Raw genomic sequence first — 23,690 nt, forward strand, 5'->3', positions numbered from 1 at the left:
GGGACTACAACTCCCATCATCCCTAGCTAACAGGACCAGTGGTCAGGGATGATGGGAATTGTAGTCCCAAAACAGCTGGAGGGTCGAGTTTGGGGATGCCTGACCTAAGGCCCGAACCTTTCCCATTAATATTGGATAACACTTCCTTCAACCTTGTAGGTTTCATTTTCCCTCCCACTGACCACTGTCATAGCAACCCCCGAGAAATGGCTCCAATTTGTCTATATCCCTCTTAAAATGCAGAGCCTGGAACTATATATATTTTTTGCAGTCACAAACTGCAGACTTATGTTCAGTATGCAACTTATTACCATTTCCAAAATCCTTTTCACATGTACCACTGCTGTCAGGTACCTCCCATCCTATTCTGTGCATTTAATTTTGTGTGTGTGTGTGGTTGCACTCACACACACTAAATCCACAAATTTCCATTATATCCGGAAGCAAAAGAACTGTGTCCTCTATAACAAGAGAATTCAAACCACCCCTACGTTACCCAGCTATTGTCCATGTGGCCGGGGAGGCGTGCATGGACAATGCTGCAGGAACATCTTCAGTACAGGGTCATCTGAAATGAACTTTATTTGCACAAGAAACATAACAGGACCAGCGCCTTTCTCTCCAGGCAGTGCACATTTAAGTTCAACCACCTCCAAAACAAGAGAGGCACCCTGGAGGAGGAGAGCTGAAAAAGGCCCTCTGATCAGCAGCAACTCCTACAACAGAAAAGAAAGATGCCGTCACACAGCACTGCTCTCCAACTCTCGACCTTTTATTAGCTTTAGAAAGTGTAAAGGTTTGCCGTTAGATCTTGTTGAAAGCAGCTATGTCAACACTCTGCACCTGGAAGGCAAAAGGGAGAAAAACGAAGTGAGAAGAGTTTTTGCATTGTCAGGCCAAAAAAATAAATCCCAAGACTGGCCTAAGCGAAGGGGCTGTGTGCGCAAACCACAGACTCTGCAATCTGATCCAGGCATCGTTTGAAAACCCTAACCCTCATGATAACTAAGAAGGAGGTGTGATGTGTGTTGAAGGCTTGGAAACATAATGGGACTCTCAAGCACAGCTGCTGGTTTAAGAGGGACTCAGCTTCAGTGACCTGTGCAGATCGCATCCTGGTACATAAGCAGCTACACAGAATGAGAGCCAGTGTGGTGTGGTGGTTCAGAGCGGTAGTCTCGTAATCTGGGGAACCGGGTTCGCGTCTCCGCTCCTCCACATGCAGCTGCTGGGTGACCTTGGGCTAGTCACACTTCTTTGAAGTCTCTCAGCCCCACTCACCTCAGAGTGTTTGTTGTGGGGGAGGAAGGGAAAAGAGATTGTGAGCCACTTTGAGACTCCTTCGGGTAGTGATAAAGCGGGATATCAAATCCAAATCCAATGAATCTGTCTATCTAATTTCTGCGAAACGTTTTGTACAAGTTCTACTAATGTGACTACACTAGGCCTTAGTCAAACGCTTTGCATCAGCGTTTTTAAGGTTAAGGTTAAAAAGCCACAGGGATGCATGCCTGTTGTACATAAACCCTTGAGAGCACAAGACAATAACCTCTTAGCAGGCAAATGCTCAATTACCAATACTACTTTCACCAACACATGGTCCCCTCCAGATGTTTTGGATCACAGCCACCATCAATCCAAAACATATGAAGGGTATATACCAGGTTGGCAAAGTGAACATGGCAGAGTTGCTCCTGGGAGGAAGCAAGCAGTAGACGGTATACAGTGGTGCCTCGCAAGACAAAAAGAATCCGTTCTGTGATTCTCTTCGTCTAGCGGTTTTTTCGTCTTGCGAAGCAAGCCCATTGACGGATTAGCGGATTAGCGCTATTAGCGGCTTATCTGCTGATCGGATCAGCTGATAAGCTGCTTAGCGGCTTAGAAAAAGGGGGGGAGGGGAAAAAACCAGCAGGAACTCGCAAGACATTGTCGTCTTGCAAAGCAAGCCCATAGGAAATTCGTTTTGCGAAGCACCTCCAAAACGGAAAACTCTTTCGTCTTGCGAGTTTTCTGTCTTGCGAGGCATTCGTCTTGCGGGGCACCACTGTAAGAGCTGAGAACACACCAGCAAGGCCTAAGCTCAATGCACAAATATAAGCCTCTGGCACTGCCAACAGCATCAACACAAGCTTTTAAAGTCTGGAACTGAACTGAATGTTCTAAAAGTTTGAGCACAAAGATGGGCTTTTCAGGAGACTCAAAAGTTCTTGCCAGAAGCCTAATTTTTTGCACTAGCTTCTTGCTAATGTAGTCCTAATCAAGGGCCTGCATTATTCCTAGTTACTCAAGGCATCTGGGAGTGGGAATTAACAGGATGCCAGGACAGTGTGTGTTTCTCTCTGTAGCACCCTCCCTGGGGAAAAAAAGCAAAAGCCCCAAAGCCCTCTCCCCCCCGCAAATAGCTTGGAATCTTCATGAAATTCCACCTCTTCCCCAATTGTTTTGGATCAACTCCAATATGGTCAATATGATCTTGTTAAGAGACTTGCACAACTTGGACAAAGAATCATAGAACTGGAAGGGACCCCAAGGGCTCTAGTAGTCCACTCCCCCCCCCCCCGTATTGCAGGAATCTCAGCTAAAGCATCCATGACAAATGGCCATCCATCTCTTCAGTACAGAATTACATCACCGTGGGCTGGGAAACTGGGCCAGAGAAATAGCCCTCCGTAGGAACTTACGTAATCTTCAAATTTGGTGATCTCCTCCTCCAGTATATCTGTCCCAACTTTGTCATCTTCCACCACACACTGGATCTGGAGTTTATTGATGCCATAACCCACTGGGACCAGTTTGGAGGCTCCCCAAACCAGACCATCCATCTGGACAGATCTGACACATTCCTCCATCTTGGCCATGTCCGTCTCATCGTCCCACTGAAGGAGGGAAAGGAGAGGGGGAAATGGGAGTTAGCAACACAATCAGTAAGGAAAATGCAGGAGCCAAGGGATTACAGTTGACACAAGGCAGTGCAAGGTTGCTTGCAGGAATAAAAGACTTCCCAGAGATTATCCAAAAGTAAATATGTGAAATGGAGAAGCCATACATAACTGTCAATTAGCTTACCAGCATTGGTGAGAAATAACATCTAGTTAGCAATTTTATGAAACTTTAGATCTTCCCTTTCACCTGTCTTCAAGCTACTCCACCGAGCTCTTTTTTTGCCAAATGTAACATATCCCCAAAGCTGGATTTCCCCAGCCACTCTGGGCTGCTTCCAACAAAATATTAAAATACAGTGGTCTATTAAACATTAAAAGCTTCCCTAAACTTGTACAATCAAGTTCCAGCCCAATTTAAATTCAATGGAGTACAGTGATGATTGGGCTGCAAGGTTCACTTGGGAGGTTTGCAGTGCAAAAATTATTAGATAATTACATTTCAATACGTTATGCTACAGCAAGAAGATGACCTCTTGAGTTGGTACCTTCTATAACGTAGAACACATCTCTGCCTTGTGGAGGTAAGGTAAAGGGACCCCTGACCATTAGGTCCAGTCCTGACTGACTCTGGGGTTGCGGAGCTCATCTCGCTTTATTGGCTTTGGGAGCCAGCGTACAGCTTCCGGGTCATGTGGCCAGCATGACTAAGCCGCTTCTGGTGAACCAGAGCAGCGCACGGAAACGCCGTTTACCTTCCCACCGGAGCGGTACCTATTTATCTACTTGCACTTTGACGTGCTTTTGAACTGCTAGGTTGGCAGGAGCAGGGACCGAGCAACGGGAGCTCACCCTGTCGCGGGGATTCGAACCACCGACCTTCTGATCGGCAAGTCCTAGGCTCTGTAGTTTAACCCACAGCACCACCCGCGTTCTAAGAAAAGTCTTAGAGGATGCCAAATTTGGAGTTAGTCAGGAAGCCCAAACCAGCAAACACTAGGAACCCTATTAAGCAATGCCCATTAGCCACAGCCTAGTACTCCAAGGCAGCGCTACATCAGCCTTGAGAGTTCTGTATTTGTTTCGTCCAAACTTCAGGACACTCAGCTCTGCATCTACAATCATGTGCTGAGAACATGGAATGCTCATAGCTCTCCTCATATTTGTTCCAGCACCCCAGAAGACTGCAGAGACAGGGTGAGAGACAGAGAAGAAAAGAAAAGGGCAGAGACAACACACTCAGAGCTTCAGGGCTAAGGTGGAGAGTTCTTTATGAACACCCAATTCACACAAGATACACTTTACCAGTTGAGTGGAGCACCTGAAGTTATCCCCATGATACTGACTCACTGGAAAAGGGTAAAAAAAGGAGCTTACTGGCTTGACATCCAAGAGGATGGAAGACTTGGCAATCAGGCCAGGTTTCTTAGACTTCTTCTCTGCATACTGCTTGAGCCGCTCTTCCCGAACTCTGGCAGCTTCCTGGTCTTCCTCCTCCTCGTCACTACCAAACAGGTCGATGTCGTCATCGTCCTCATCTACAGCCGCTGCTGCGGAGGTCTCTGCTTTCCTTGTAGACGAAGCAGAAGGCAGCTCAACTTTCCTTGATAAATGGGTCAGCGGCTCCACCTTCTTCATGGGAGTGACATGCTTCAGGGAGACACCAAAATAAATCTTGCATCAAGGGAAAGCGAAAAGCAAATGCCTAAAGGGAGGGGAGGTAATCGCTAGGAGCAGGGGAACTCTGGTCACAGGCAAAAGAAGGGGAGACGTGTGAGAGGGTGGGTTTTCGGTGCCAGCTAATAAGCAAGCACAAATTTGACCCATGGGGCACAATCCATCATGTTACCCTGAGGGAGCCCCATTGAAATGAATAGAAATAATAATAATAATAATAATAATAATAATAATAATAATAATAATAATAATATATTATTTATACCCCGCCCATCTGGGTGGGCCTCCCCAGCCACTCTGGGTGGCTTTCAACAGAATATTAAAATACAATAGTCTATTAAACATTGAAAACTTCCCTAAACAGGGCTGCCTTCAGATGTCTTCTAAAAGTCAGGTAGTTGTTGTTCTCTTTGACATCTGGTGGGAGGGCGTTCCACAGGGCGGGTGCCACTACTGAGAAGGCCCTCAGCCTGGTTCCCTGTAACTTGGCTTCTCGCAGGGAGGGAACCGCCAGAAGGCCCTTGGAGCTGGACCTCAGTGTCTGGGCTGAACAATGGGGGTGGAGTCGCTCCTTCAGGTATACTGGGCCTTTGAGGCTGTTTAGGGCTTTAAAGGTCAGCACCAACACTTTGAATTGTGCTCGGAAACGTATGAAGATGCGTAGAAACACCAAAATGGATTGTGATTCGTGACAATTACGGGGAGATGGCTGTCATTTGGACTTTCCATCCCAGAGTGCTGTTGTGCTCTGATCCTGCGTGGGAGTTTCCCATGGGCACCTGGCTGGCAACCATGAAAACAGGTTGCTGAACTAAATGGGTCCTTGGGATAACTCAACAGGGATCTTCTAATGTAGACAGAAACTTATCACAGCCCAGGCCAGTGCAAGAGGTAATGTTTTTACTTGGTCACTCCCACACACAGATTAAGGGAATAGTTTTCAGAGTAAAACACATTTTCTGGGAAATCCTGGCACTCCTTAATGAGAAGGATGTTAACAGCTGAAGATGAAGTGCCCACCGTTGCCAATTCCCTCCTGCAACAAAGCTCTCCAATAACAAACAAATGACATTACCCCATAGATAAGGAACTTGTTCCACCTTCTTACCACACAAAGGTCTGGCTGAGACTATGTACTTCTCCATGGGCATAATAATAATAATAATAATAATAATAATAATAATAATAATAATAATAATTTATTATTTATACCCTGCCCATCTGGCTGGGTTTCCCCAGCCACTCTGGGTGGCTTCCAACAAAATACTAAAATACAATAATCTATTAAACATTAAAAGCTTCCCTAAACAGGGCTGCCTTCAGATGTCTTCTAAAAGTTTGGTAGTTATTTTTCTCTTTGACATCTGGTGGGAGGGCGTTCCACAGGGCGGGTGCCACTACTGAGAAGGCCCTCAGCCTGGTTCCCTGTAACTTGGCTTCTCGCAGCGAGGGAACTGCCAGAAGGCCCTCGGAGCTGGACCTCAGTGTCCGGGCAGAAATAAAAACACCCTGCAGAGGTTTCCCCAACCCCACTGCCGCCACTCCCCAAAAGCCCCACAGCGTTCCTGTCCACAACTGGATGAAATATACGATGGCATGTTCCTTTAGAAATGGTTTTACCTGTGTTGGTGGTGGCGGTGAAGGGTGATGAGAGGTAGATGATTTTTCCAGAAGACTCAGGCGGTTCTCAAGTCTGGAAATGGCAAGCTGAAGGTCTGTAACCACTGGAAAATGGGAGAAAGGGTAGAGAACACTGAATGAATGGGATCAAAATTGACCGCATGGAGCACTTTGCTTTCCTTCTTGCCAGTTACTGTATTAGCATCAGCAGAATGCTGACAGAAGTCAAAACACACAGACTCTTCCTTCTGAACAAGAGAATGTGAAGATTTTACTGGCACGTCAGTTGCAAGTCATAATCTGGTTTCGCCACTCACCACAACGAAGGTTTTGATTCTCTGCCTCCAGGGTCGCGATCCTGGTGACCAGCTCACTTTGGTCCCCAGCCGGTCCTGCAGCAGAGGTGCTGCTCACACTCTGAAAAAGAGACAGACAGTATGGAGAAGGGTGAGGCCGTCGGTTGCCGACACATCAGACAAGAGAGACGCTCTATCATAACAGAGCCATAGTGACAGGAGAGAAATGGATGGGGGAAGCTGTGAAGAGAGCAACAGGGACAAGCTTTTTCACACAGAAGGTGCAAGACAAATAGCACATGGCCTGAGCCCCATGATGGAAACTGTGGTGTACACAGTTCCTCGACTCCTGAATATGTGCTCCTGTGGGGCTTTTAGGTAATTCAAAACAAAACATAGCTGTCAAATAGTCCCTGCTATGCGGTACCTCCTAATATCTTAAGTACAGTGGTGCCCCGCAAGACGAATGCCTCGCAAGACGGAAAACCCGCTAGACGAAAGGGTTTTCCGTTTTGGAGGTGCTTCGCAAAACGAATTTCCTATGGGCTTGCTTCGCAAGACGAAAATGTCTTGAGAGTTCCTGCGGGGTTTTTTTCCTAAGCCGCTAAGCCGCTTATCAGCTGATCCGCTAAGCCGCTTATCAGCTGATCCGCTAAGCCGCTTATCAGCTGATCCGCTAAGCCGCTAATCAGCTGATCCGCTAAGCCGCTAATCAGCTGATCCGCTAAGCCGCTTATCAGCTGATCCGCTAAGCCGCTTATCAGCTGATCCGCTAAGCCCGCTAATAGTGCTAATCCGCTAATGGGCTTGCTTCGCAAGACGAAAAAACCGCAAGACGAAGAGACTCGCGGAACGGATTCTTTTCGTCTTGCGAGGCACCACTGTACGATAATATTTGCATGGCATGTGTATGAATGGCTCAAAAGGGGGGATATGTGTATGACATGCACCTCTTTTTAAGGGGGAGGTAACCTGGCCAAACATGATCAGTATTCTGTTCTTAAGATCACACCATCATGCAAGGCAAATAATGTGACTACCTATCCTACTCAGGGATGGGAGACCAGTTTTATTTTTTTAACAAGACTGGGAGAGATGGCTCCAGTGCTTCTCAAGAGAACTTGGCCAGGATCCAAGGCGCCGTGAGCCTAAAAGGACGCGAGGCACTTTCCTGTCCTAAACAGCAGTCCTCCACTCTGCAAGGAAAACTGTGTTTGAAACGGGGAGTTTCAAAAGCAAACTGGAACATCGAATAAGCAACAGACAAGCATCGGAAATCATAGGGGGTTTGTACAAGCCCCTTGTGAGAGCTTCAGCTAGTTCCTTGCACCAGAGAATCTTATGACTGGGATCTAATCACAACTATGGCAGCTTATAGCTAAGGGTTCTAGAAAGATGGGTTACGGAATACTATTTTCAGTTATTCTGCTGCTTAAGTAGTATAGATGTTTTTAAAAACTACCGATAGACTTAATTTAAAAATTAGAATATAGGTTTCTTTCCCTACTTGAGAAGCCATTCCTGAAGGATTACTGAACGTAACTGTGTGGATATTTTCCACAAGCAAAACTATGTATAACTAGACCATTAAACGGCACTGAATTTGCAAAGCAGCACGATGACAGAATGGGGAAGAGGCAGAGGAAGGGCCTTACGCAGGAGCAAGGGCTGACCCTGGCAGACAAACAAACAGGTTGTTGTGCTCCCCCCGCCCCCAAAAGCGACTTACAGTCGCGCGACCTGACTGCTTCTTGCGACGTGCTGGAGGGGCTTCGTGGGGGTTTTGCAAAACTGTCTTGAGCTGGAAAGGGCAAGAGTATTTTATGGTAAAAAAAAAAATACACGGTTTACTCTGGTCACTCATGCAGATGTGGGCAGCTAAGCAGAGCAGTCAAACCCACATGCAGAAAAACATGCCTAGGTAAGAAAAGTTAAGCAAAATCAATATTCTGAGAGTATGACAGTAACCTGGGGCGCATTTTTAAAAATGAGTTTAAGCTTCAAAGTTCTGTTCTTTTCAACTAGGGTCAGGGCACAGATTTGGTCTTGTCTGCCTAACCAGAGATAGCAAATCCTACCAGTCCAACCCAAAACAAGCTGCTCACACTGTCAACTTGTCCCGACATGGAAATGGCAGAAATAGCTTAGCAGAGAAAGTTCTGTGCTAAACAGTTAAGGCAACTTGCAATTTAGCCATAGACACGGCAACTGGAATGCCATTAGGCTTAGCAGAAGAGCCAGGATTATTTCAGACACAAACATGTGCAAACAATCCATATACATTTTAAGCCCCTCATTAAAAGTCCCTAGGTAACCTCAGCCAGGAGGTAAGAGAACTAGTCCAGAAACTGAAAGTGGAAGTAGGTGGAGAATTCTTGTGATGGAGGGAGGAATGGTGATGGGGAAATCCCCAGAGGTTATTTATGGGGAATGATGCTGTATAACTTATTCATACGTGATTTGGAGTCTGAGGTGAGCAGCATGTAGTCACATTTGCAAGCGACTGTTTTCACAACCTGTTTATACCATAGATTCCTAGAAGGATTCTTAAATTTTGCACCACTGGCACCATCTCCATGTATGCCACAACTCCTCCTACCTTTGTCTGATGTTGCATATTATGACAATGGTGAAGGGCCAAAGGTCAGTGGTAGAATACATGCTTTAAATGCAGAGGGTTTCAGGTTCACAACTCCAGATAGGACTGGGAATGTCTCCTATCTGAAATCCTGGAGAGCTGCTGTCAGGATGGAACAATGTTCTGACTTGATATATGGCAGCTTTCTATTCCCCAAATGAAAATGTCCTCTCTTTTCGGCATTAAATTTTTATTTGTGGTTCTGTTGCAGGTTGTTTTCTCCCCCCAGTTTTGCCTTGCAACTTGCCTCTCCATCTCTTAGTACTGTCATAGCTCTGCATTTTGTATCTGCCATTCCTTGAATTATTAAAATAAATTGATCATCAGCTCCATTTGTAGCCTGGTTATTTTTTTTATTTTTAAACATGCTGCAACCGACCCTCCTAATCCAAATGAGTTCATGTTACACTTAGCACTAGGCCCAAGTCACCATAATTTGTTTATTGCTCTAAAAAACCCACTTAGGAAGCTTGGTGTCCTGTAGCTGGAACGTTTGGGACAGCACAATTAAATCAATTCATAGAACAAGTTGTGGAAAAACAAGTTCTGGAAGCCCATCAGGATAATCAGTCCTTCCCTTTACTAAGCAGGGGAGGAATGGCAAATTGCTTTAAAAATAAGAGTGTTACAGCAGCCAGAGAAATCAAATGCACAACAAAGAAGAAAAACACACCCACAAAACACACCCACGCTGTGCTCACAAACCACAACCACAAATCCCCTTCTCTTCCCCTGAAGAAGCTGACAGTACTGATCAATTTTAACAGAGCAGCCTTGGTCAACCTGGTGCCCTCCGCATTTGGTAGTGGCCTGGCTTCCAAAGCCTACAATAGAGATTAGTTCAAGCTGCCATTCCACGTTTTTAACAAGGAAATGCAAAAGAAACAGGATGGGAAATCCTTTTTAAAAATGACAAATATTTAGTGGTTTATAAATCTTCCAAACAAATGCTTTAATAGGAACCCCACAACTTTAAAAGCTTTTAATGAGCTAAAGGACCTACTATTACCAAATGATTTTTTTAAAAGCAGGAATGACTAATTGTTTCAGATCTTGAATTCTATCAAATGCAATTAAGACCAAACTATCTCCTAGACCCAGGGCTTTTTTCTAGTTGGAACTTGCTTAGTTCCAGCATCTCTCCGGTGGGCGTCACTGCCATCCTAAGAGAATGAGGGAGGTGTTCCATGGTGAGTTCCGGCACCCTTTTTTTCTAGAAAAATAGCCCTGCCTAGACCAATTATCTTGACCCACTTCTGTCCGGGTTAAGGCCCGGGAATAGGGCTGAAATGATCTACTGAAGATCTTTCACCGCCAGATTAACACACATACTTGCCAGCAGGCTTTTATGGGACTCCTCTGGTGCCTGGACAAGACTGTGTGTCCAGCCTTTCTCAACCTGTGGGTCCCCAGATGTTGTTGAACTACAACTCCCATCACCCCCTAGCTAGCAAGACCAGAGCTCAGGGATGATGGGAGTTGTAGTCCAACAACATCTGGGGACCCACACGCTGCTTCCTAACTTTGTTTGTTCCTGCTTCTTAACTTTGTAACTGGAAACTGTTTTATAATTTTACGTTTTGACTGTTGCCTGCCCTGGTTTCACTATGCAATGATGAGACAGAGTAAAATATTGCAAATAAAAATGAGTCTGAACTAGCCTGAACCCTTTTTTATTAGCCTAAGAGACTAGCAATTTGTGTCTCCATGCTGGCTGCAGTGGATCACTGCAGAAATAGAGGATGGTTGCCCCTTAGCAGGCTTAGAGGAAGGAAGAAAGAGGGAGGGGGGAGAGAATGAATACTGCCTCCTCCCAAACAAGCCAGTGGAGGGAAGACAGAGAGAAGGGGGAGAGTTCCCCTTTGTTTTCTGCAGTCGGCATGGAAACCAAGCAGAATGGAGAGATCCATTCCTTCTGCACCAGCTTACTCACTCACCTCTGTGGGACTCCTAACCCCCTATAGGCACCAGGCAAGTTGTTAAATACAAGGCTGTCTTACTATCCAAGTTTTAAGAGTACTGAATCCAGTACACATAGTTTGGGGCTGAATTTAAGAGGCATGGAAACAGGCAAGAAGATGCCCAAGGGCAGGCATAGGCAAACCCGGCCTGCCAGATGTTTTGGGACCACAACTCCCATGATCCCTAGCTAACAGGACCAGCGGTCAGGGATGATGGGAATTGTAGTCCCAGAACATCTGTAGGGCCGAGTTTGCCTATGCCTGCCCAAGGGAGTCACGTTTTGTTCTCTCTTCTCTGCTTCAGCCATGTGACGTCAAAGAGTGTCAAATCAACCCCACTGTGAGGGACCCCTACCTGTTCATCAACTTAAGACACGTACCCATTTAATACGCCCCACATGCAGAAAATAAGAAGTGCTGCAGCTGAACAGAACAAAGCAAAAAATAGCCGTTATTTGAAACAGAGAGACCATGCAAATGCAAAATGGAAAGAGGTGCTGCGTCTTTTATTCTGCTCATGCCGCACGTCTACTTGCCAAGCAACCAAGTGTTATCCAGAGCCATCCAGGCATAATTCAAAGTCAAAACTGCCCTGGGCTCCTTCGGCAGGAAGGGCAGGATGCAAATTCAGTCAATAAATAAAACCCTTCACTGGCTCAAATTAACACACCCAAGATTAATTGTTAATGCAAGCATGAAATCAAGCAAGAAAGATGCCCTTTTGTTTTCAAAAGGAAGCCATGCAAATGAATGAAAGTTCCCGGCTAAATGCAAGAAGATGAGGCAAATTTCTTTTGTCTTTTTTGTAAGTCCCCAAGGTGTGTCCTTGAAAGTGAAGGATCTTCTCGCAGCACCTCAAACCCCACATTCTTCTGCTTCTCACCTAACACTCATGAGTCACTTCAGCTCACTCCTCTACTGCAGCCTCTCTCAAGCTGAAGCTATTCACTTATTTTGGACTACAACTTCCATCAGCCCCAGGCAGTACAGCTTCATTTTCTCCATTTGCTGTGGCTAATAGAAAGCAGACACATGCCACACAGGGCCACCGACGACTGCTTTACTATATGCCCTCTCCTGCAAATAAGATTTTCTGGCTTCTTCAGAAAAATCTAATCTTTTTTAAGACACACAAGCTATAAAACAGAAGACATATCCTAATGACTACTGCCTGAAAGCAGAAGGCAGCATTAAGAAGCACTAGAGTCTACGAGGCTCAGAAAAATATATACAAGGGGAAAGAGGAGCTTTTTATGCCCACCTATGAGGGCTTTTTCATTTTCCCAGCAAAGATTGGAAATCTGGGGGGCAAACTCTTATGCTGAGTTATAGATGATGCATTTTATGTACTTAAAGCAGCAAAGTAAATTTTGGTTTAATATGCTATACATATTTTGCATAAAAATTTCCAGGGGAAGGAACCACAGTTCTGCCCCCCACTATGGCTTCAAATTTTCTGGAAACTGTAAATCTACACTATGCACTCTAGCTATGCTCCATAGCCAAGGTCACAGTTAACACGGACAGTTACTTCAGTTCAACAGCCGCTCCTAAAAACAACTCCTGTTTTCACTCAGGAGCTGAAATGGAGGCTTTACTTTGCATGCATCTAAGAATGTGGGTGAGGGCTACTTTCTTTCTTTAGAAAAAAATCACCTGGGGAAGAATCTGGGATATTGTTTGCCTGCTTTACTGAACAAGATTCTCTTTATGGGAAACTATAGAGGACGTGCCCACTAAACATCAAATTGAAGTTTGTGTTCCTGATCCAAACTGCATACGATCCAGTTCTATTGCTGAAGCTAAGGAATTTGGATAGCCTGGGAACCTGTGCAAATGACTCCAAGCTCCCCAGGAGGAACAGCAATGTGATTGATAAAGAAAGTCAACTGCCTTTGTTTAGGTGAACCCAGGCTAAGTTGCTGCAGCAGCATTCAGAGTTAAAATTCACAGCCAAACCAGCTCACCGGAGGCAGAATGTGCAAATGCAATCTCTCTGTATATATCTTAACGGAAACTGGATCAAGAAATTCACTGTTCAGCTCACAAATGCCCCTGCTGACAGGTCTACTGCTGTCCCTGAAGTGCTACGTTAGTGTGAAGCTAAGCAATTGCTAAGCCCACAAAGAACAGAAACAGAGGAAGTTGCATGCAATTTATTTTGCCAGATCAGATGGGGGGGGGGTGCATGCTTGAATTACCCCCCATGTTATAAGCTCCCAACCACCAATGTATGTCAAGAAGCTAGAGTAGAACTGACATACGAGCACATATCACAAGGCTGCAACCTGCCGTCTGAAATGGCAACCTAGCAAAACCTATGACTGCTGCCAAGCGCATGCTCTGGTTCTGAATTATGAGCTGATGGAATGCCACACCGCAATTCCACTTTGGGTTAGTCTGCAGATGCAATCTGGCTAGAGCAAGCAGGATTATGTCACAAATAGGATGCCATGATATGACAGAGCTCATTCCACCTCATCCATCTCCTCTGACTTATGGTAAGAAAAGCGACACACACACAGGCTCGGGGGGGGGGGGAATCAATCACAGTAGGAGCAGGGGGAGTTATATCTGTGAGATATGCCATAGCTAGGAAAAATGAATGCAGTTAGCCAGCTGGTGAGAGAGCGCCCAGGTACTCACTCCGGCCAGCGACTTCTGGATATTCTCCCTGGCTCTGGCAATGTCGCGTAGGATCGTGCTGGCTCCGTTCTCCTGCAAACAGTGCAGAAAGAACCAAGTGTTTGGTTTTTTGTTTGGTTTGTTTTTTGTTCTTTTTAAAAAGGCACAAACAGATACAGGAGAAATTACTGAGGGTGGATCACATGAAAGAAGGGAAAGTGTTTTTACTGTGTACGAGAGCAGTCAGCCATTGAAAAAAATTAGTGAGAGTAAAAATCCATCCATGGAATGAAACAACTATGTTGTCGGCAGCTATATCCAGACTGTCTTCTGGAATAAGCTGCAGGATAGGATCCAGGCAGCAGCCACCGGGACGCTCCAACTTCCCACCAACTTTTACATCAGAGAAGCGGGTGTAGCTATTCATGACACAGCCATACCCATGTCTGGGTCAGTGACCCTATTCTCCATAGAAAGTGCACATGCAGACTTCGAATTGACAAAAGTGCTTTTTATACTGCTGCTACCCACCCTATGCAAATAGAGTGGGTTTATAGACACAATAAATTCCTTACATCAAAGGCAGGGCAGCTGCATATCCTGAACTGAGACTTGCATTCTTTGGTCTAGATCAGTGTTTCTCAAACTTGGGTCTCCAGCTGTTGTTGGACTACAACTCCCATGATCCCTAGCTTGCAGGACCAGTGGTCAGGGTTGACGGGAGTTGTAGTCCAACAACTGCTGGAAACCCACGTTTGAGAAACACTGGCCTAGATTATGAAATTTGAATATACTTGGTTTTGAACAAGATTCTGCTCTTAAGCACCAGGCTTTCAAAAAAACTGGCATCTCCCAAACCACATCAAGAATGATGGTGACAGAATTGGAAACATGGTGGAGATGGCAAGCACACCTGGGCTAGATGTATAACATGATAAGGAAGCCATGAGATGGGGGGCAGAGTTGGGCCAAGCACTGATGCCACAACTGCTGGCAAACCAGGTCCCTCTCATCTGAGTCTTTCTCCAGCAACTGGTCATGTGTTAGCAAGCGCCTCTCAACCATTGTGACTGGAAACTTTTTTAGGTGAATTTTTTCAGGATACCAAATTCTGTGTGGGGTACTCTAATCTACACATCAGAGCCTTGAACATAAGTTTCCTCGTGCTGACCTGATGCTGGGTTTAACTTTAATCTAGACTGTATCTTCTGGCATAACAACTGCTGTTAACTCATGAAAGCTGTGTTGTTCTAATGGTGGCAATCACGCTGTCTAGGCCATGCATCTTAAGCCCTCCACACAAACTAAGCTGAGATTAGTATGCATCAGATCCTACATGAGCGTTTTCCCAAACCTTTGACACCTGTGGCACAGGTTAAAAAAAAAATTGGACACAAACTTCAGTCTTATACCCAAAAAACAGAATCACAGAATCAAATAACTGTCAAGTTATTTGCAATGCAGGAAGACGTGTAGTTTCTCAACCAGTTCTTTAGAACTGTGGGACAGCCAAGTCTATGCTGTTTTCCCATATTGCACCCACCTGTCTGTCCATCCATTTAGGGTTCAGGGATGGGATAGAACTTTCTGGCCAACGTTGGGTGTTCTAGGATTCCCCTGTGACTAGTGATAGTGCAAGCTGTGTCAAAGAATCCGTGTTTGGAATGGTGAATACTGAAGGCACACTTCAGTCTCTCTTGTGGCATACCCTGCTGCGCAGCCCCTGATGTGTTAAAAAAACCTAAAAGAAAACAGGGCCCTGGAAAGCACCAGTCTAATCCTTCTTGGCAAGAGCCAACATCCTTCTAAACTGTCATGTTCTCTACTTACTTTGCCAAATCTTTTTTAAACATTACAAGTATAGGCTATCACACTGTCACGTTCTCAAGATGTAGGAAAGTCAGCCTATTTAAAGAAGACACTTATCAATTTCATTGCCCCTTAATGAATGTCGGTCTCATTTGCTTCAAGTTCCTTACTATCTTAACAAAGCAGCTTGGAGAATAAGCCCTGGGAGACTGAATACTTAGAAGCTGCTGCTTCTGGATATGGGGCAAACTTCACTTGATCTCCTGCTTACCATAGAAAAGAGAGCCCTCTGCTTCACTCACAGCCTGCCCCTATGAGAGCCTGTACCATGTGCACAATTGCTCACAGGTGAGCATTTCTAGTTCCTACAATAATGTAACTACTGAAGGCAGCACAAATGTAGCTGAACAGATGCAGCATCTACCATCCAGGGAATTATTTTTTAAAAGCCCTGCAGATTTCAACCATCTTTCAGTTTTGCATTTTTACATATTTGTGGGGGCCCAGTCACTACATTAAGTGTTTCCACCCTAACCTGGACGAATTTGCAGAAATCCAGTTGACACCGCGGCAAGTCTTTGTGCTGCTGCTGAGTCAGAAATTTAATTTTGGTTTGGTCTAATCTGGAGACTATTACCCTTAGGGAGAGGCCTATATAAACTTTTCTAAGATTGCAAGAAAAGAGAGGGGAAATGTCTTGCATGTACAGACACAGTGGGTTTTAGATGAGCTTCCAGATAAAAGCAGTGCTGTAGGTTGTGAGGAAGAGGGGAGTACGCAGGTGTCCAACAAGTGCTGTTCATAACATTCGTAAGAAAGAACGTGCAAGAATTTCCTGCACCTTCTCCCTTCCTTACAAGCCTTCTTCTATAACAGAGTCAACAGCAACCTCTATGGAACCTGTTCATAGTCACAAAACTTTGCTCCCTGCTATACAGCTGTTTTCTTGCAGCCTAGAAAACCTTATCAACACTACTGAATCCTGCCTCTCATCTCCATTATTCAATGCCAGGGAGGCAATGCTGTTCCTACTCTGTCCTTTCAGAGTAACCTGGATTAATGGGAAACAGCTTAAATCAGTCAGTGGCTGCATTCAGATGGAACACTAAAGCACGGTTTAGCACGGGAGTGGGAAACCTCTGGTCCACAGGCCAAATCTAGACCACCAGGCCTCCCCATCTGGCCTGCAAGATCATTTTCCTGAAATCACACTCACCTGCCCCACACCAAACATCCTATGTGACATCAGGTATGGGGCAGACAGGCACAGCCAGATTCCATTCCCCTCTCACCAGCTGATGTGCGGAGTGTTCAGTCTTGTTTAGTCTGGGTGCACAAAAGAGAATTGTAGATCTGGGCCACCAGGCCAAAAATGTCCCCCATCCCTGGTTTAGTAATATGGGAATGTGTCATAACAGGCCTTTCCAGCCCTTCACCTACAAAGGAGAAAATCTGAAGCATTTGTTTTATCTTTGTAACAAACTACAGATGGTTAAACTGGGATTATCAAACCACAATCAGACCCTGGTTTGCCACTATTTGGACAAGCCAGTTGCATATATTTGGGGGCGGGGGGGGAGGAGAGAATTGTGCTTTGTCACAAAGCACAACTGGAAGAGTAAAGTTTTCTCCCCTTGCACACAAAGGAAGTGGGGAGAAAAGGAGAACATGCGAGACCAAACCTCACCATGGTGCGGCCTCATATTGTTAAGTCATACGTTAGCACTGCACCCGAATGAGGCTAATATGGCTTCCTTTTCCTTTTCAAATAGCTCAAAATTTTATTTTAATGCACACTGTTCTACCCTAGCCAGCACTCTCAAGGACAAACATTTAGAAGTGCAAAGAATGCAAGGTTCGAGGGGCAAGGGGTAATGAATGTGGAATGGAGCTAAACTGGAAATTACCTGCTTGGCAATCACTACCTCTTGTAGTACTCAAACTACAACACCTGTACAGTAGCTGAGGAGCTCTTCTTCCCTGGAAATGAACCAGGGAAAGGAGATCTTGCCACCTCAAGGCAGTGCATCCCACTGGGAAATAACATGTTTTGGATTCACTTGTACCATAGAGTAGGGTGGGGCGGGGAGCAGGGTGATTGTTCTGCAACCAAAGGCAAAAGCCCAGTACTTGACAAGGAGATGATAGGCGGGAACAGAATTTTAAGACATCTGGTGCTCCAAGAATAATGTGAGAGGTAATCTACGTAGGGTATTGTTTCGTAGATCCTACAGGTACCAAGCAATGTATCAGTTACTAGGTGGTGGTCAGGAACTAGCAGGAGGTGGCTGTTACCTTCAAGCCCCATTTATAGGCTTCCCACAGACATCTGATTAGCAGGAGGCTAGGCAAAGGCTAGCAAAGCTCATCTGGTGTTCAGTAGGTGGTGAGATTGTTAATGGAAATGACTTCATACAAGTATGCAGAGAGCCCCCACCATATTGCTACCTGCTCCAGAAGGATTGTGCCATGCAAGCTGCCTGTTTCCCCTGGACAGTATTTGCATCTTACCTGCTGGCAGGAGGGGCTAGCAGCTGGACCGTTCTTCTGTTCATAGTATCTCTTCTCAGCATCATCGTATTTGAACTTGTCAAACCAGATCTTTTCATGCATGAGGAAGCTGGCGGCCATGTTTCTGAAAAGAGGGGGAGACTAAATAAATACCTAGAAATATTTCAGGTCAACGGTTAGGGCCAGCTTAGTCAAACATCATCTCCCTCTTCCATCCCACTGGGCCACATCCCACTGATCCTCCCTACAAAAGATGGGAAGGCTTGTGTAAATGGGACCAATTAGGAACCTACTGCTCAGTCACTTGGTTGCCTGTTCAGTTCTTTTGACATTGATAAGCAAGCGTTCTTTAAAAAACCAGTTCAACTACCCTGAGACAAGACACGTGAAAATCCACAGTCCAACCAACAGTTAAGAATATTTTTTTCTCAATATGCTCATGTTCACACAACCCTTTCCTGACATTGCCTTTCTAGGAGGGCTAGGCAGAGTTCCTTTGCCCAGACAGGAGGGTAGCTATGACACCAGCTCTATGGATACCTGAATAAGCCACCAAAATGATTCTAGGTAAATGATTTTAAGTAGCACTTCAACTCTTATGGGCAAAAAAAGAGGGAGTGTTGTGGAGCCACATTAACCAACGTCCACCAATGGACACAGCATAGACCTGCAAAGCCAAGCACCAAGGCAAAGTTTACTAAAGAGCAAAACATCCCATCCCCTTTGTGGAGGCCTTCCTTCTGTGGTTTGGTAAACCACCAAACACTGTGGTTTGGTAAACTGGCCAAAAGAGAAGAACAACATTAAATTTGTGTCTAGGTGGGAAATAGGGGCAGTCATAAACAGAGGTGAGAATTTTGCATGTGGCAGTGGAATTCAAAACTAAGGGAGGTTCACTGGTTACTATCGGGCAGGGTGACACAGAAAAGGATCACAGGATAGAAGATTCTAAGTGAAGAGGGAAAGGGGAGAACCTGACAGGAAACATCAGATTTTGCAATGTGCTATTGAGAAACCCTTAAACTGCAGGGAAAAGCAGAGCCAACAAAAAGAAGCACCTTTCAGAGGTATCTGTTTGGTTCCATTCACATAAACGTCCCAAACCTTTCCAGATCAGTCCAAAACCACCAAAGCCATAGTCACCACTCAGCATACCTTCAAGTGACAACAATCCTTTGCTAAGAAGCACTTTAGGGAATAGTTCCAGCTAGTGTATATACAGCTAGTGTTTGACACAGCCAAAAAGGGTCAGATACAGTATCTGTGGAGGTCCTATTTTTAAAAAAGCTTTTCCACATCTGACAAAAACAAAAGCTCCCACAAATTGGGCACATGAGAAATGGATGTGACATGTGTATATAAAATTATGTAGAACTTCTTAATGCTCTACATATATACAGTATATAAAATCAAACAAATTGCTCTTCTGATGCATGTTAGTTGGGAGGTTTTTGCATGAGGAGCAGGGTACTAATTCCCTAAAAGTAATAATAATACAGAGATAGTAAATCCTGTTTCAGATGCCTCCCCTGAACAAGTTAACAGGCTCTGCAAAAGTAATGGGAATAATTTATAAGCTTAAATAGTATAGAGCAGTACTACCAGCAATTGAGAAGGACAAATCATAAAACCATTCCCTTCTTCCTTCTAACCTGGACTGGCCCAATTAACATGGATGTCAATTATGGCCTGCTTACATCTTTCTACAGTGGGACACAACACATTGCAATGTTTTACATACAGAAGCTCTTCCACACTATCCTGGCCCATTAGGTTTGGGAATGTTACCCCAGAACAAGCGTTTCCTACTTAGCATGAGACTCTGGTGCGCTTGAAGCGAGAGCAGCTGGCTGCGATGGCTTTGCTAACATCGCTTCGGGCATTCCGGCGCTCTCCTGCTTGCTTGCCAGCTTTGAGGCTTTGGAGATGTAGTACTGCGCCTCAGCACTGTCGTAGGTGGGTTTGCTGAGCCACGCAGACTCGCTGTCCTTGTGCATGAAGTACCAGGTGGCTGGTGAGAGTGCAGAATCTGGAGGTGCCGTTGCAGAGATGATGTTGTTCCCCCTCTTGCCTGCTGCTGCCTGCTTCCCTGTGCTACGGCCCTTTTTGTCCTTCCGGCTCCTCTTGGAAGATTCTGGGCGCCCACACTCCTGCAACCTCACCTTTCCCGGAGGGTGCCCGTCAAACATGTTTGTGTAAAAGCATCTCTCTGCGTCATCGTAGATAGGCTTTTCCAGCCACACCTCCGAGATCAGCGCCTGCAAACTTGACACCTGAGGCTTGCCGTTCACCGGCTGGATCAAAGTATCAGGCAGGTTTGGGGGCGCACCGGTATCCACGATGACATCCGCAGGCTGGGCTGGTGTTGAAGGAGTAGGCAGTGCAGTCACATAGCCTTCATCTGGTGTTAGTCCACTACTGCCGTGCAATGGCGTGGGTGAGAGGTCCAGGGTCTGTGGTAGAGCCACCAACTGGGATTTTTCGACAAACAGTTTCTCAGCGTCGTCAAAGTTGAACTTGTTGACCCAAACATCCTGGATGATGTGGTGGCAGGCCATCAGGCTGCCATGGGCACAGTGCAAGGCGGCCAGATTTCTCTGTGGCCTCGTCTCACCTTGGAAGACCTCTGCCTCTGACCAGGGCACCAGCGCAGACTGCTCAGCGGCCGGGAGGCCCTCAGAAGCCTCCTGCAACATCATTTCGGCAAGCTTCTTCCTGTAAGCTGTTTCCGCCCGGTCAAAGAGAGGTTTGTCAAACCAGACACGGTCAGCCAGTAACCCGGCCAGGACAAAGTCCACTTTGGGGTCTAAAGGCTTGCGTTTGGGGGAGCACTTCCTTTTCTTTTGCTTCTTCCTGCTTCCTGCCCTCCACAGGTTTCCCTTCACCTCTTCTTCCACAGGGTCCTCCTCATGGCAGAAGCCGTTCACCGCCACCACCTCTTGACAGGCCCCGGCAGCAGAAGCTGCTAAGGTTGCTTCCCTCTCGTAGTGGAGCCTCTCTGCCTCGTCATACTTGTGCTTGTCCACCCAGACTTTTTCCGCTGGATAAAGCAGCTTCCTTGTCCTCATCTTCCAAACGGGGAGGCAGCATTAAGAAACAAGCACAGCAATATAGTTGCAGGGGGGAAAAAACCTAAGACATACTAATGGCATGCAGTTAGGTTCTATTCATTTCAAGACCTCAGGTTCTACTACCTACATATATGCAGAGCCCTAGTTAAAATCCAATGCTAGTCATACTCAAGAGTTGATCAATTTTCAAAGCTGCTCAAAATAAGCTGCTCTAGAAGGCTCTGCCTCCCCAAACTGCATTTCATATGCCAAAATTGTTTTGTTGTTACACAATGGGGGGGGGGGAGTAGATTTATTCGATGCAGCATAAATTTAGTTCCGTATCTTGGGATGCAGACCAGAACCAGTAAGAGCAACGAAATGATCTGGCTTGCACCCTCTGTCTTCCAGTGCACATCATGTTCACTGGAATATACAGTGGTACCTCAGTTTTTTAACGTCTTGGAAGTCGAACGTTTCAGCTTTCGAACGCCAAAAACCCAGAAGTAACTGCTTCGGTTTTCGAACACTTTTCAGAAGCCGAATATGCCATGCGGCTTCCGTATTGAGTTTTCTGGACGTAAATGCTTCTGGAAATGCATGCTTCAGCTTTTGAATGTTTCGGAAGTTGAACAGTCTTCCAGAATGGATTACGTTCAAAAACCGAGGTACCACCACATAGGACATCATCACACAGAATGGCAGAGGCAAAGTAGATCAAGTAATTGCCGTACTTTGGATTGGAATTTGTGGGTTAGGCAATATTAGCCCTCCCAGAGCCAACAAACGGCTTTTCAAAGTTCATAGACTGTCTATCAACAGATGTTGGCCAAGTCTCTCAAAATTAGCAAATCTATTTCACTGTTCATTTGTAGGCTGGGAACCACATACACATTGTGGATGATCTTTTATTCATGAGGCTCAAATGATAAAACTTATTATCTAAACCAAAGTTATCAGTCACATTGCTATATATCCAAGTAGCATCAGTTATCAAAATGTAAATGAGCACTGTTTAGGACTCCATACTCCTTTTGCAAGAGGATGTCAGAATATGAACAAATGAATCAGTAGCAACTGTCCAACAACTCCAAAGGGAACAACTGACCTCAAATTTCGAATATCATAGTGTGCAGCTGATGGTCATAATCCAATCTACATCTCATAAAAGCCCTACTGAGGTTTAGTTTGGTTCAAAGCTGTGATTGGTGTGATTTGTGCCCATATTTATGCTATTAATGAAATCCAAACTCTTGAAATTTACCATGTGGTTTAAAATCTATGCTCTTGGTACAGTATTAAATATTGGGTCTATCATTGTGGACAATTTTGTGAATGTGTAATTATTGTACACGTGTATATGTGTAAAAAAATATAAGTGAATTAACTTGAAAGACGCATCAGAACTGGACACCCCCAAAACTAGGATCATTCTTAAAATGAGCTTTCTATTTCTTGAAAAGCATTTTTTAAATTTCCCTACTTACTATTGGTGACTTGAAATGGAATGCTCGTTCTAAAAAAAATGGAAAATTTTACTTCTTAAAAGTCCAGCCCTGACCCCATTGAAAACAAGTTCATATCAAGATGTTGAAAAGCTGGGAGCTGTATGGACTTGGTCAAGGGAGTCTCCTTTGTGTAAAATCTCTAGGGCATTGTGACTAGTGAACGGCAATGACATCACAATGCCATCACAGGGGATGAAAAGTAGTGACTGATAGGAGTAAACCTCTTGCCTCTCCTTGCACATGGCCTCCCAGTGCATTTAATGAATGTTGAAACAGGTACACTGCACATTTCCACCACATCGCACAAAGTAGGTCCCATATTTACAGTAACCTCAGAATCCTAGTTTCAACGGATTTTTAACGTTGCATAAAAAGGGAATTAGCCAGTTGTCCCATACATGGCATAAGCTGCATGAAACCCTGGCTGCATTCGGACATCAGCGTAAACCATAGTTAATGGTTTATTGTCAAGGTGGAGATAGTTTCATTTTGTTGCTCCCTTAGTACAAGCAGGAGAGACCATGACCCCTTGCTTAGCATTATGTCCAAACCAGGGATTGTGGTTTGTGTCGCTCAAACAAGCCATGGACAAGAAAAGCGCACATCTTAGGATTCACATAGCAGGATTTTTTATTGGGGGGGGGGAGTGAAATAAACAATGATCCCTGATCCCTGGCTAAGCCAGAAATTGTGGTTTGCTGTTCCAGTTTGTATTACGGGAGGAGCAAAGTGGGAACAGTGCTTGCACCCGTGGTAACTCTTCCACGACCTTTTGATATAGCCATTAACTAAGTGCAAGGGATAAGGGATTTGGGGAGAATTTGGAATATTGAAGCTTCCCCTAGAAACAGAAGAAGCATCCAACAGCGTAAAAGAGTAAGCTACAGTTTTGGGTCAGGGGAAAGAGCTGGAGAAGGGGAAAAACAAGGATTTTAACAAAAGGCTGACAAAAGACACAAGGGATAGATAGGATTCTTCCACAGCCACAAATTACTTGAATTAAATTTGGAGAAAAGAGCCATATTTTGAGAAGGAACAGTGAGTGGGGGGCGGGTGGGAAGAGGAGTTTAATTTTTTTTTTCCTCCAGTTGCTTGAAGTGTCAAAGAGCACATAAC

At 45.1% G+C, this 23,690-nt stretch overlaps 2 protein-coding genes and 1 long non-coding RNA gene across 9 annotated transcripts in view; 1 reads left to right on the forward strand and 2 right to left on the reverse strand.

Moving 5' to 3' along the window:
* Positions 1-751: 751 nt before the first annotated feature.
* On the reverse strand, positions 752-22,779 carry EEF1D (eukaryotic translation elongation factor 1 delta). 5 transcript variants are annotated; one of them, XM_083516714.1, is made up of 10 exons: positions 22,554-22,694; positions 19,826-21,084; positions 18,017-18,140; positions 13,718-13,789; positions 8,202-8,273; positions 6,494-6,593; positions 6,177-6,280; positions 4,257-4,529; positions 2,682-2,876; positions 752-843 (listed from the first exon to the last, which is right to left on the reverse strand). In XM_083516714.1, the coding sequence occupies exons 2-10, from the start codon at positions 21,082-21,084 to the stop codon at positions 805-807; spliced, it is 2,238 nt and encodes a 745-aa protein (XP_083372840.1). In that variant the 5' UTR covers positions 22,554-22,694; the 3' UTR covers positions 752-804. The 5 variants fall into 5 exon arrangements, with proteins under 5 accessions (XP_083372840.1, XP_083372842.1, XP_083372841.1 ...); XM_083516716.1 differs by lacking the exon at positions 8,202-8,273 and having other exon boundaries at positions 19,826-21,511; positions 21,752-22,779; XM_083516715.1 differs by lacking the exon at positions 8,202-8,273 and having other exon boundaries at positions 22,554-22,699.
* Positions 8,632-13,711, reverse strand: LOC310713252. The gene is made up of 2 exons (XR_014529150.1): positions 10,778-13,711; positions 8,632-9,934 (listed from the first exon to the last, which is right to left on the reverse strand). It is a non-coding gene; the product is annotated as an uncharacterized lncRNA (long non-coding RNA).
* A 4-nt stretch (positions 22,780-22,783) lies between the features above and the next one.
* The window catches only part of TIGD5 (tigger transposable element derived 5), a 50,701-nt gene continuing 49,794 nt past the window's right edge, over positions 22,784-23,690 (forward strand). Inside the window, exon 1 of one of the 3 annotated variants that reach the window (XM_083516735.1) lies at positions 22,784-22,882. The gene's annotated coding sequence lies outside the window, so the exon portion shown is untranslated. The remainder of the gene's footprint in view (positions 22,883-23,690) is intronic. The other 2 variants (XR_014529076.1, XM_083516734.1) reach the window with 2 other exon arrangements.

This window comes from Podarcis liolepis (genome assembly GCF_965112155.1).
Source record: "Podarcis liolepis genome assembly, chromosome: 8".
Classification (NCBI taxonomy): Eukaryota; Metazoa; Chordata; class Lepidosauria; order Squamata; family Lacertidae; genus Podarcis; species Podarcis liolepis.

Excerpts from the sequence above, each read along its gene's own strand:
- EEF1D (XM_083516714.1), bottom strand. The coding sequence starts at position 21,084 with ATGAGGACAAGGAAGCTGCTTTATCCAGCGGAAAAAGTCTGGGTGGAC. Across the intron at positions 8,274-13,717 it reads TCCAGAAGTCGCTGGCCGGA|CTCAAGACAGTTTTGCAAAA; the intron begins GTGAGTACCTGG and ends TGCCCTTTCCAG. Across the intron at positions 6,281-6,493 it reads GAATCAAAACCTTCGTTGTG|TGGTTACAGACCTTCAGCTT; the intron begins GTGAGTGGCGAA and ends CCCATTTTCCAG.